The 14,392-nt window shown below is 36.9% G+C and overlaps 1 protein-coding gene across 1 annotated transcript in view; it reads left to right on the top strand.

Annotated features, from left to right (window-relative positions):
* Positions 1 to 287: 287 nt before the first annotated feature.
* Positions 288 to 14,392, top strand: part of LOC126752295 (myosin-G heavy chain) — a 31,333-nt gene continuing 17,228 nt past the window's right edge. Inside the window, exon 1 of the mRNA XM_050463004.1 lies at positions 288 to 3,322. Coding sequence (XP_050318961.1) covers positions 3,232 to 3,322 — 91 coding nt within the window. The 5' untranslated portion in view covers positions 288 to 3,231. The remainder of the gene's footprint in view (positions 3,323 to 14,392) is intronic.

Here is a 14,392-nt window from a genome sequence, read left to right as displayed (position 1 = left end):
GTGGCAATAGAGGCTGCCTCTTGGATAGTTGGAGTTCCGCTCAGTGTTATATCTGCGCTCAAATTTGTTTGTCTTCTTTGCGCTTGTTGATATGTCTTGTTTGTATATGTTTTTTGGTGTATGTGTGCTTGCTCAGGTGTTGCTGCGAGAGCGCATATCGCAGGCGCATGCACGACCTGTTTGCCACCACACCAGCACAGCACACTGTTTAATTGTTTCGCGCAGGTAAACGTTTTTGCCACAAGAGCACTTGCGCCAATCGGACGCGTTTAGTCGACCGAGAGCAGCGAGAGTGTTAAGTTGAAAAAGATTTTGCGGACGTACGCCAAGAAGTGAATATTTAAAGGTGTAAAAAAAGAATATGTACATATATATACATACATATATGTATGGAAATATATGTAAAGTGACCAAAATAGCTGCTTGCATGTAAAAGCAATGAGCTAGAAGTGCTGGAAAACCTAATAAGAGGTGTGCAATTGAAAATTAAAAATTTAAAAAGTAATTTTTGAAAGAAATAAAATCTAATTATATGTAAAAATATATAACCAACGCTTTGCATATAGCCGCAAAGGCATTAGCTGGCCACAAAAAAGTGTCTGTATGTATGTATGGTGCGCGGTGTATACCCATTTCAACGAACGCTGTGTGGCGGTGGCCAAACACGCCAGCTAAGAAGTGCTCATAATGGCTGTGCGCGTGTGCAACGATGTGTCTGTGTGTGTGTTTGTGTGTAGTGTGTATCCGTTGATTGGGCTGACTGGCTGATCAGCAGCAGCAATAACAACAACAAGTGTGCGGCAGTGGCGCATTGGAGCCGTCGAGCAAGTTACCAGTTCTGAAAAGTGTTGTTCAAAAATATACATATATGTATATAAAAATACAACAATAACAATGACAACAACAACAATGACCGCAAGGCACGACTAATGCAACGGCGGCGACAAAGCAGCGTGTAAGAAAAAAAATATGAGAAAAGAATTAAAAATAACAACAAAAAATTATAACAACAGCAACAACAACAAATGAAAGCCAACAACAATAAAAACAAATAAAAATAAAAAATTAAAAAGAAAAAACAAAAACAACAACAAGCATTAAAAACAACAACAACATATAAAAATACTAAAAAAAGTACATGGATATAAAAAATAAAAAAATGAAAAAACGATATTACAAATACTAACGAAAAAATTAAAAAAAAAACAACAACAAAAAATAAAACCAACAAAAATAAAAAATACAAAAATATAAAAAATTAAAGAAGGATATCACAACTACTAACGAAAGAGGAGGAAAGCATGAAAAAAGCAAAGTAAAACAACAACAACAACAACAACACTGCAGCGCAACAAATAATCATCAGAATTAAAGCAATCGCGTAAAATATTCGTGGAAGGCTGCAAACGTCCAGACGCTGCGGTATGCCATCTAGATATGTACACATGTACATATGTATGTATAGCGAATATGTGCGTATGTCTGAGCGTGCAGCTTGCTGCCTAAATCAGAGTCTACCACTCGGTTTATTTGTTTTGTTTTGATTTTTTTCCGCACATTCTTCCCGTGCCGTTGCTATTTTGGTTGTTGATGTGCCTTGAGTTGTGTTGTAAGTGTGTTGGTGTGGTTGTTAGTATTAGTATTTGTGTTGTTGTTGTTGTTGTTGTAGCTGTATCACTTGTTGTGCGGCAACTTTATGGACAGAATTGTAGAAATTCCTGCGAGACGCGTTAAGAAGTTGGAGCAGGGAGTCAGAAAAACAACAAAAATAACAACAACAAATATAAAAAATGTAAAAAACAACAACAACAAATAAAATTTAAGCAACGGCAAATCGTAAAATTCCTGCGTCATGTTAAGAAGCTGGAGCTAAAAGTTAGAGACACAACAAAAATAACAACAACAAGTGAAAATAAAATAATAATAATAAAAAAATATAAAATAACATCAAATAAAAAATATAAAACAATATAATTAAAGAAAATCACAACGAAAATATAAAAACAACAATAACAAAGAAAAAGTATAAAACAACAACTAAATGCAAGCTGAAGCAGAAAGTCACAAAAACGAAGCACAACAACAGAATAAACGAAAAAAAATTAACAACACAACAAATGAAATCAAAAATATATGAAAAGCAATAACGGTAAATAAAAGGTATAAAACAGCAACTAAAAAGCTGTATCAAAACACAGCAACAACATAATAAATAAGAAAGAATAACAACAAAAAAATAAAAAAATGACAAGAACAACAAAATATAAAAATAACAACAACAACGAATAAAATTCAAAACAACAATAGAACGCAACAATTAAAACAAAAAACAACATAAAATAAACAACAACAAGTAAAATAAAAAATACAACAACAAAAAATATTCAAAACAACAATAAAACCCAACAACTACACAAGCCTCTGCAGCATTGCTGCCATTTCAGCCGCGTTGCAAGTAATAGATACAGTTTTGGGCAGCTGCCGCGCCGCCACCCGCGCGTCACTCGCACGCCACCATAAAACCCGTCGAATAGCTGCCGCGCCGCCAATTTTACACTCACTTATACATACGCACACAGCGTACTCTGCATAAACCTGTTCTGTGCAACGTCAATGTGCCACATTTCGGTGTTATCCGCAACATTTGAATTTGCTGCCGCATCGCATCGCGTCTCGCGTTAAGTTAGCTAAGCACAGCGCGCGTTCTGCCATTCCCATTTCTACATATTTACTTTACTCGCTTATGCGCCCGCTTGCACACACTTGCAACACAATGCTGTGGCAGCACAGTAATGCTTTATTGTAGTTGCCCTTTGCTTTGCTTTGTGGTGAATATTTTCGAATTCCATTTCGATTCCGCCATTCCATACGTTTCCGTACGACTGCTGCCCAATTTGAAGGCGCCACCACGAAGTTGCTGAGCTTGCTATATATCTCACACATATATATACACATACACACACACACGCAAACAGATAGTGAATTTTTGCACTATCTTCTCAGCCTTTAAATTGCAACAAAGGCTCAAATCAGAAAACAAAAAAAATTCAATAAAAAATACAAAAATTAACAACCTGATTCCCGCTTTCCAGTTTATTTTAGCCGCGTTTCGCGTGTGTTGCACCATTACCCACACATATGTGTGCACGTGTGTTAGTGGCTTTTGTATTTCTATACATTCACAACGTTCATACAAGATTTTGGTGTATCGAAGACAAATGTTAATCAACGATGGCCACATTAGGCCTGTCAAAAGTTTTCATTCTGGATAAATATTTCACCGAATTGCAGAAGTTTTGGGAGACCGAGAAAAAGTTGCAAGGTGAGTTCGCATATGAAAAAGAAATAAAGCAATAACTTAGGCTGCTAAAGCTATAAAATGTATAATGTTTGACATAGACCACCTGCAAGTCGAATTAAGTTTACTTAGTAAGAAAAAAGAAAAAAAAGCTAGTATAGAAACCTTCTTATTCATTGTATACGATCAGTTTGTATGACAGCTACATATATGCTATAGTGGCACGATTTGAACAATATGTCCGATCCAGATCTGGAGAATACGGTGGATACGGATGCAATTCTAAGCCCAATTAAAAAATTTTTGCTATCGTTTTCACTGACTTGTTACACGGTGCATTATCTTAGTGAAACAGAACTTTCCTTTTCCTCAAATGCAGCCCGCTTTCGGCGATTTCGTCCTTCAAATGGTCCAATAACGCTAAGTAATAGTCGTTGTTGATAGTCCTTACTTTTTCAAGGTAGTCAATAAAAATGATTCCAAGGGCATCCCAAAATACAGACGTCAAAACCTTGCCAACCGACTGTTGCGTTTTTCCACGCTTTAGAGCGGGTTCATGGTGTGTAGTCCACTCGGATGACTATCAATTGGACTTCGGACTTTACTGATGGGGTCAAGTTTTATCCGTTGTTATATGTATATCAACGCACACACTCGGGTTTATTACGCTCGAACATATCCAAACACTGCTCCGAATCATTAATCGTCGTTGGTTTTGGTCAATAGTGAGCTCGCGTGGCACCTACTTTGCACAGAGCTTTCTCATACCCAAATATTCGGGAATGATATGGTGCTTAATATCTCGAACAACTTCTCTTTATGGTCATCCAAAATTATTGTGGGGAATTTTTTGATGTTTTCGTCGGTGACAACCACCTTTGAGCGTCCACAGCGTTTATTGTCTTTGGTGCTCATTTCACCATGTCTAAACCTATATTTTATACATTTTTTTTTTTTACAAAAACAACAAAAGTTACTTCGCGCAAAATGATATAATTCACAAACTATTTATTTGACAGCTGTCAAATTTATACACGCGTCTTTTGAAGTTTAGGGCGAACTAAAAAGTATACGGATTTAATTTTAGGAGCGCGATATATATATATATATTTGTCAGACCAAGGAAAATCGATCTCATATCTAGTCAAATAAAAAAAGTTTTCCATACCAGGAATGATTTATAGCTATCACTTTGTGCGACAGCCAACCCTATGGTGATCTGATTCCAATGATGAACAGCAGTTCCAACAAATGAACGGATTTTTGGTATGAAAAGAAACTGCGACAAATTTCAGAACAACACCTCAAAAAGTGAAGCCAGTTCACGTACTATATATACAGATAGACAAACAGGCGGACATGGCACTGACCATTTATTCCCTTATCTACAAACTTCATATAACCAATTCAGGATATAATTACTTTGTATATTTTGGTGGTAGTTATTTGGGAGTAAAACACTCACTTTACTAAGGTATTTCTTTCACAATTTTATATTTTTCGTTAGCGACTATCACTGGCAGCCCGACAATGCCTCAACAAGTTTTACCGATTGATCACGAATACGTTTTGTCGACAAACATATGAAACATTTGTAGTACAGGTCACATAAACAATTTTATTCGGACTTACCAGAATCATTCAAGAATGAAGAGTTGAGTTGCTTTCCTCCTCCAAACAGCTTCCGCAGATGACATCTGGTAAGATTCCCAGCAATACAGCATACAATGGGCAATAGGGCAATGGCCTATTAAAATCCCCCCAACTAGGGAGAGGTTAGTCTTACGACAGCGCATGTACCAATGGTGACCCAGCGCTAGCGAAGCTCAGCTATGTAGTAATGGAACACAATAGGATATGGCAGCATCGACTAGCTTCCATTCTAATGATAGCGATTTAAGGTTGCCTTTCCTTGCTAGCTCATCAACTTTACAATTGCCTGCGATTCCGCTTTGGCCTGACTCCCATACCTACCGCTCTTAACACAAAGAGAGTCGATGCTATTGATAACGAGGTTAGGCATTTTTGAACAACCCCGAACGCACTGTTAATGATTTCAAGGCCCTGCTGAGTGGAGTAAAGGAGGCTGCACTCCGGGGCAGTAAATGGACAGAGAAGAGCCCACAACTTCTCCGGTTTGGACAGAGAAGGCTACTCCATAATCAAACACGCGCTTTTTTAGGAACGTATTCTTAAGCGTAACTACAAGGAAGGCAACTTATTAGATAATTGTATTATTTGGTTGGGAAGATTGGAGAAAATGGAACAAGAGCAGGTGTTCTACTTAGACCTAAATGGCTTTCGATCTTAATAAGCAGAACAGTCCGGTATATATCAAGCTAAATAATATCAAATAGCTCTTAAAGAACAAGATGTTTGAATTTTAATATATTTTTTATTTTAATTCAATTATCTTTAAAAATACGTACTTGCCCTTTAGCAGGCAAAATAATCTCTGAAGAATCTTTTCAGAACAATGCAACAGTCATTTAAAGACGACTTGTTATACTCTTGTTTACTTTTAACCTCCTCCATAAAAATGGAAAAAATGGTTTTGGCCACTTTTAGTATGGAATTAGATGTACTATGAGATTTACTCCACATAAAATTATCTTTTAATTATTATTTAGTTATTCGACATTTTAGAACCACCAACAATGATGATCTTTTCAAGAAAGATCTAAATTTCAGTTTCAGTTAACAACGCACTTGGTCACATAATTGACTGTAGTACATTTTAAAACACCGGAGTGCACCATTATTTTGCAAAAAATCCTTGGGACTCACGAGTTTTGTTCCATCTCTCAAGAGAGTTCGTTCATTACTAGACAGTTTTTGCATAGATACAATCAATCTGTATTTTAATGTAAGCAGTTTTTACTTGAAACACCCTGTATTAAAGATTTTCATATTGTTTAGTGTATATTAGTTATCAAATGTATAAATAATTAGCAAATAAAAAATTAGAATATATTTTCAATACATAAATTATTGTGTTTCCTTACGTTCGGATAAGTAATTATTACTTCTATTGCAAGAAAGGAGAGCCATTAAAGATGGAAATTAAAAGTCAACTGTTAAATTCCGTTAAACCGTGAAATTAACATTGTATAGGCAATTTGCATAAGTAAGCCAAAATAGAAACTTATTAAACACAACATAGAAAGGTAATCCATTTTTGAGCTTCCCTACTCTTTTAAAGAAAAAAACACAGCAAGTTCAAATTAAATATTTTAAGGAGCATTTTTTCGAATATTATCTCTTTCAAATGTTAGCCGCGGCTGCGTCTCAGATGTTTCATTCATTGAGTCCAATTTTCGATGACGCGTTCGAGAATTTCGACTCGTAACTGGCGAATGACACGCGTGATGTTTTGCTCCAAGGCGTGAATCGAAGCCGGATTGTCCGCATAGACTTTAGACTTAAATATACCAACCGGAAAAAGTCTAACGGTATGATATCACATGATCTTGGTGGCCAATCGACCGGCCCAAAAACTTAAAACTATCTGCTCACCGAAGTATTATCTCAATAAATACATCGCTTGATGCGATGTGAAGGAAGTGGCGCTATCTTGTCGAAGAGATCAGGAGCTCCAAATTCAGGTATAAAATAATCGGTTATCATGACGCGATAATGGTCGCCATTGACGGTTACGTTCTCACCGGTATCATTTTTGAAGAAATATAAACCGATGACTCCACCGGCTCATAAACCACACCAAATCGTTGTTTTTTCTGGATAAAATGGCAGCTATTAAATCTCTTTAGGTTGCTCATTGTCCCTAAGAAGGGAATTTTGCTTGTTTACATACCCATTGAGCCAGCAATGGGCCCTATTGCTAAACAAAATTTAGTGCGAAAACGTTGGACCTTCTTGGAACTTTTCAAGAGCGAAATGATGTCACTTGGGAAGGTTGAGTCGCTTCAGTTCTTACACAAGCTCTTTCCATGATGAAATGCCAAACAATACTTAATACAAAAATAACATGACAGCTTGACACGATTCTCGCGTCATCTGTCAAGAAAAAGCTATTGAAAAAAGTTCATCTACTTGGATCACCCGTTATATCAAAATATCACATATCACAAAGAAACTCTTCGACGTTTTTGAATCGAAATGGCATCCTATTTTTACACTCTCGCATTAAGTTGCCACAGATTATTAAAAGCCTTTTCACGTAACGGCTTTTTGTATCACCTAGAACTAATGGAGACAGATATCAAGTTATATAATATATATATATATATATATTAGGGTGTTTTTGTTTTTTTTTAACTATTCATTTTTTTCTTTCTTGTCATTAACGAGATATATACAAAAAATGTGAATTTCGTGGAAAAATCAGGTTTAGAGCCCCGTACTACCTCGCCGGTGTGAGTTTCGACTTTGTCGCAATGGGCACTTTTGTAGAGTGTTCAATTCTGAGGAATATGTGTCTAAAGTCAAAGCGATGCCATAAAATACCTCTGAGCTATAGAAATCTAAAGATAAAAAATCACGATTGTCGTGTATTTTCAATGGACAATTTTTACATACCTTGGTCCAGTCCTTAATGTTAATATTAAGGGCTAAAATTGTCAGGGAATTTTTTGTAGGGTATTTCCAAGAAAATTTCATGATGGGAGTGAAAAAAATGAATAGTCCAAATAAAAAACACCCTATTATATAAATTCAGGACGGCCATCCACTTCAACCGATGATCATCCCGCCAATGAAATAAAGAAATTGTTAACGAATAACAGTCAGGGATCTTACGGACATTGTTGGAATATCGGAAAGATCAGTGAAAACCATTTGGGTCTAAGAAAGGTGGAAGCACGATTGTTCTCCAACTACCATGCCATGAAAATCATTATTACTGGCGATGAGTCTTCTATTTATGCTTACGACGTGGAAATATACGATCAATCGGTCAAATATTGTGACAAAGGTGAAAGGAAGAATAAATTAAGAATTTTATATTAATGAGCAAAGTCTTACTATTTTTTGCTCACAGTAGTATATCACTCATTATATATGATACCTTGGAAAAAGTAAGTCATTACTTGTAAAAATCAAGTACTTGCTTGTGGGAACTTGAACAAAGTGGTGATTTTGTTCAATAGTTTTAAAATATTTGCCACAAATATTCGACAACATACTTCTCCGTTTAAAAATATGCATTTTTCATGTACTTCTTAGCTGTAGATTATATGTTTCAAGGAAAATTATTAGTTTCCTTTGAATTTAAGTTAGTCGCCGCTACTTTTACCAACCACACTGCAAGCATATGCGCTTTTTCACACAGTTAACCAAATTCCTACCAACAACAACTACTACTTTCTCTTAGAAAATTTGTATTGAACTGTGGAAGGTTATAATTAACTGCAAAATTTACCGTTAGTATTTATGTAGTACCTTTGAAGTTGGATTGCCACAAAGGAATATGCTATTAGCTTCGTCTAAGTCATATTTATATACAAATATACATATGTATTTAGAGAAATAAATGCATATTTGTACAGTGACTATTTTCAATACAATTACTTGTAGTATCGATAGCTAAAGCGAATTTCAAAATGCTATAATAAAGGTGCACATATATGTATTTATAACCAAATTTATAACTATACTTTGCTATTGTACAGCCAGGTACATATGTACTTATATATTATATGTGTGTGCGTGTATGTGTGTATTTCTGTATGCATGTCTGTATGTGTTTATATTTTGAATCACGCTTTTATAACTGATTTTTTTCACACTCTTTCATTTTGATTACCTTTGTCTTTAGACACATTTATCAAATCAACCTAATAGCCTCACACACATACACATGTTGAAATTTAGCTTTGTACCTGAATATCTACACATGCGCAGTTTGCCTGTCGCAGCGCGGCTTAAATACTTTTCGGCTGAGCTTTATGCGGCAGTAAAAGATTTATTACGAGTAACTTGCAGCAGTCCCTCACCGCTGATCTCTAGCGCAACGAAAGGCCCAAACACAGTTGCAAACACCAACACACATACACACTATATACATATGTACATATGTATGTGTTGCTTATACAAGATTTTCTTTTTCGTTGATTTTTCTATTACTCAAAGTGGCCTCAAGGTTTGTTATTATTGTTATGCTGTATACCATACATACAAACATAGCTATGTATGTGTGTTTGCTGCTGCTACTTAACGACAGCCTTTTGCTGCTCAAATGCTCAAATGACTGTTTGTTACGCTGTTGGCTATGTTTTTAAGTTTTTTCTGATTTTTTTTTTGATTATTTTGGAGTTATTCTCTTTTGTGCCAAAAGCAATTTTCATAGTCGAAGTTGAAGTTTTCTTGACTGGTTACGGTGGTGTGGCGATCTTGCAGGTCTTGAGGCAATACATGTGCAATTAAATATATGTACGTATTTATTTATACAAACATACTGTACTGTGGTTATGCTGGTATGTCTTGTGGCATATTGAAAAAACTGGTTCTCGCAGGTTTGGAACTTTTCAACTTTTCATTACATTTTCTTAGGCTTTTACTTCATTTATGGTATATGCTTACATATACATAAACATATAATTTTGAAATCTGAAATCTATTGACCGTCATTCGAATATTTGAATACGAAAAAACAAGAAGAAACGTTAAATTCGAATAGTTTGGAAAAAATATTTCTATCTTGATTCTGAGAGGCTCAGTTTGTATGACATTTATAAGCTATAACGGTCCGATCTGAACAATTTTTTCGAGTTTACCTTAGACAGTAATGCATGTCAGATTTCGTGAAGATATTCTGTCAAATAAAAAATTTTCCATGCAAGGCCTTGATTTTGATGGGCCAGTTTGTAAGGCAGCTAGTATATCTTACAGTGGCCCGATATCGATGATTCCGACAAATAAGCAGCTTCTCAGGCAGAAATGAACACGTGCAAAATTTCATATCGATATCTCAGAAACTGAGGGACTAGCTTGCGTATATACTGACAAATGTAGATTACTAAATCTACTCAGCTGATCCGCTGATGATTTACATGGGAGATCCATTTAGATGGTGCCTACTTTTTTAAAGAAAATCCACAGAAACTTCAAATTTAATGGGCAATGTTAATTATCATTCGATAGAACATTCTTTGGCATTTATTCTTTAAAGATTATTTCTTTCAAATGTTGGCCACGGCTACGAATCAGAAGGCCCAACCGTTGAGTCCAATTTTCCATGACTCGTTCGAACATTTCGACTGCTTACTGACGAATGTCACGCGTGAAGTTTTGCTCTACAGAAAAAAATCAAACAATCTTGGTTGCCAATCGACCGTCCCAAAACTTGAAATTATATACTCACCGAAGTGTTCTCTCAATAAATCCATTGATTAATGCGATGTGTGGGAAGTGGCACCGCCTTGTTGAAATCAAATGTTGCCGAGATCACGAGCTTCAATTCCGGGCATCAGATAGTCGATTATTATGGTCGTCATTAACGGTTACGTTCTCACCGGCATCATTTTTGAAGAAATATGAACCAATGATTCCACCGACCCACAAACGACGCCTAATCTTTGTTTTTTTCTGGATGAGATGGGAGCTCTTGAATCTCTTCAGGTTTTTACTTCTCCCAGTTGTGGTAATTTTGCTTGTTCACATACTCATTGAGCCAGAAATGGGCCTCATTACTGAACAAAATTTGGCTCGACAACGTCGGATCTTCTTGGAACGTGAGTCCATAGAGTGAAGCAATGTCGTTTGGGAATGTCGAGCGACTTCAGTTCTAGAACAAGTTGTATTTTGTATGCTTTCAATTTAAGATCTCGACATAAAATGTGACAAGCCATTCTATGCGTCAGTCCGAGTTGCTGCGAATAGCGCCGAATCGACTCTATGGTCTTCGTGTACACTCTTAGCTACGGCTTCTATATTTTATTCACTGCGTCTTGGATGTGGTCTGTTCGGTCGAATATTATCCAATAATGAATGCTGGGTCTCAAGATGGGCGATGAAGTTGCGAATAGTACGCTCAGTAGGCCGATTATGTTGACCTGTCTAAATACCAACTTATCACCGAAATACATTCTCTGCAGAACATGAATTTTTATAATAAAGTTGAACGATTTGTAAACCTTGTTAATATAATATAAACTCTTCATAAAAAAACACTCAGGCGGTGGATATTGCTTGCTGATTGAGAAATCATTGAGACAAAAAAAGATTTTCTAAATTTTTTTATATTTTCACCTTTACACCTTATGTGCTATCCTCCCAGTTTGGAAAAGTTGCATTCCAATCTGGGATACACTGGAAATCGATTGACTTTCTCCAGGCTGGAAATGACTCAATCTTATTCTACTAAGATCAGTTGTTACTACTGGCTCGCCCACAAGGACTGCATAATAAAGCCAGTGTAAGATTTTAAACTTCAGAGTGTTAGTGATATAAACAGCTTCCCTCTCGGCATAAATTCCTTTTAGCTGAATCTTCCGCGCGTGTATTAACTAGGCACAGTGTGTCGCTGCATGTTATGTTGTGCTTTCGAGCTGCCTCTGGGCTGTCTGAATCATGGCGATGTCAGTAGGCGTCATTTAGCGAAGGTATGGGAGCTGTATCGTCCATAAATGGGGACGGAGTTAGTGCGGGAATATGCTGTCCATTTACGCAGCAGTATATTTCAAGCAGAGGTGTTTGCTATTGGGAAAGTCGTCGAGATAGCCACGGCAATTCGTATATAGGTCAAAAGTTTCTGGGACAGCAGGTAGCAGGCCACAAAGGCAGCGAGGGTAACGAGATAATCGAGATTGTCAGAAATGGTGTACAGCTGTCATCTGGAACGTGACCGACATTGATAAGCCCATGCATTGTCTGAGTAGCAGCTTGGTAAGGAAGGTCCAGCGCGATGGAGAGCACTAGGGCAACAATGGAGATGCACTTGCCTGGCATTCATAGGCAATGCTTCAAACATCTGGCGTCCCCACGGTATGAGATGCAATAGAAGGTATCATCAGTGAGGTCACAGAAGATATATGGATATTGAAGTTAATCGAACTTTTTTCGGTTGAGTTCTTAAATATATACACAAACAAACTCTTTTAACGGATTTCCAATTGATCAGTTAAATGCCGAATGTTGCTAAGGGTCAATATCTCGAACGAATGTCTAGGATAAACATGGGCTCAAATACCAGCTAAAATGACTTAAAGCTTTAAACACTATTATCGTATAACAACCATACTTACCTGTCTAAATGCCAACTTATCACCAAAATTTATTGTTGGCATGTCCTTCAATGACATTAATGGGTGATCTTAGATACATCGAATCTAACATCTTTGAGATATTTCTTTGAAAGACCATATTTACCACAAATGGGTTCAAACTGGAAAGAGGGGTCTCTCATCCGAGGGTGTTTTCTTTCTTTGATTGGGGGTGTTTTTTGCGTGGTGAGTCCCAAACCTACCGCATAAACCTGGGGTGGGATGTTCCCCTTCTCACTTTAGCTCACCGTCAAATTGATGTTATTTGGCTACACAGAGGATACTTGGTCTAAGACCGCAAGTCGTGAGCTCTTTGAGCCATTTGTAAAATAATCATTTCTGAGCATTCCCAAGTGATGGCGCTCAGAGAACTTTCCTCACTTGCGTGAACTTCTACACATGACTCTATCCTCCTCAACATATGACACATATGTTACTGTTAACGATAATAACTTCGAAGTCGTATGTAATTTCGTCTATCTTGGAACCAGCTTTAACACCAACAACAACGTCAGCTTCGAAATTCAACCCAGAATAACTCTTGCCAACGGGTGCTACTTCGGAATGAGTAGGCAATTGAGAAGTAAAGTCCTTTCTTGACGAATAAAGACCAAACTCTACAAGTCACTCATCATCCCCGTCCTGCTATATGGTGCAGAGGCATGGACGATGGCAACAACTGATGAGTCGGCGTTACGAGTTTTTGAGAGAAAGGTTCTGCGAAAGATTTATGGTCTTTTGCGCATTGGCAACGTCGAACACCGCAGTCGATGAAACGATGAGCTGTACGAGATATACGAAGACATTGACATAGTTCAGCGAATTAAGAGACAGAGTCTACGCTGACTAGGTCATGTCATCCGAGTCGATGAAAACACTTCAGCTCTGAGAGTATTCGACGCAATACCCGCCGTGGGAAGCAGGGGAAGAGGAAGGCCTTCACTCCGTTGGAAAGACCAGGTGGAGACGGACCTGACTACATTTGGAATCTCCAATTGGCGCCAAATAGCAAAAAGGCACGACTGGTGCAGTGTTCTAAACTCGACTATAACCGCGTAAGCTAATACAAAATGTAATTATTTAGGGGACGTAATAGAAACCCAAAGGCCTGTGAAGGCAATTTATATTTTGAAAAACTTATTCTATTATTGCATAACTATCAGATTCAACTGTCAATCTATAAAATTTTCAGAAAAAATTAGCTGATAACGACGTACTAAATAGGTTATCCATCTACTTAAAGTCTCATAGCTCGAAAAGAATTAATTAGTATCGACTTCTATGTTCACATAACTACAACTTTTATATATTTAAGAAAATATATTTAACGTTTAATCGTTACCTTCAGAAATAGGGAAGATTCTTCTCTTCGCGCCAAAAATTCGACAGTGCTTACCTCAAAATTATTGGATGGGTATATTAATGTTTTCCCAGCCAGTCTGATATGCATGTGTGTGTATGTAAACACTACTCATACGTAGCCAAAAAAGCTCAAAAATTATAATTAATGCAAACAAATCGAAAATGATGAGTTTTTATAGCCATAACAAACGCTTCACGTTGGTAAACGAAGATCGTTGACTCGTAACAATAATTACAAACACAAGAGCCAACAAGGTGAAGCTGAGCAAGCATCGGTTCGAAATTTTCTAGGTTGTATACTCACTTGACCCATTCAGCTAGTCCAAAAAGTTGACTCTATTCATATTTATCTCTCTCTCTCTCTCTTTTTCTCTCACACTCTCGCTCATTGTTAATATCTACCCCACATACTCTCCAGCACCTACCGACCTTTGCATTGTCCCCATTATGAATGATTTGAATATTTATTAACCAAATTGACAAAAAAAGAATTTAAAAAAAGTGTTAACAT

This window comes from Bactrocera neohumeralis, chromosome 3 (genome assembly GCF_024586455.1).
Source record: "Bactrocera neohumeralis isolate Rockhampton chromosome 3, APGP_CSIRO_Bneo_wtdbg2-racon-allhic-juicebox.fasta_v2, whole genome shotgun sequence".
Taxonomy (NCBI): domain Eukaryota; kingdom Metazoa; phylum Arthropoda; class Insecta; order Diptera; family Tephritidae; genus Bactrocera; species Bactrocera neohumeralis.
This window is presented reverse-complemented; position numbering and strand designations above follow the sequence as displayed.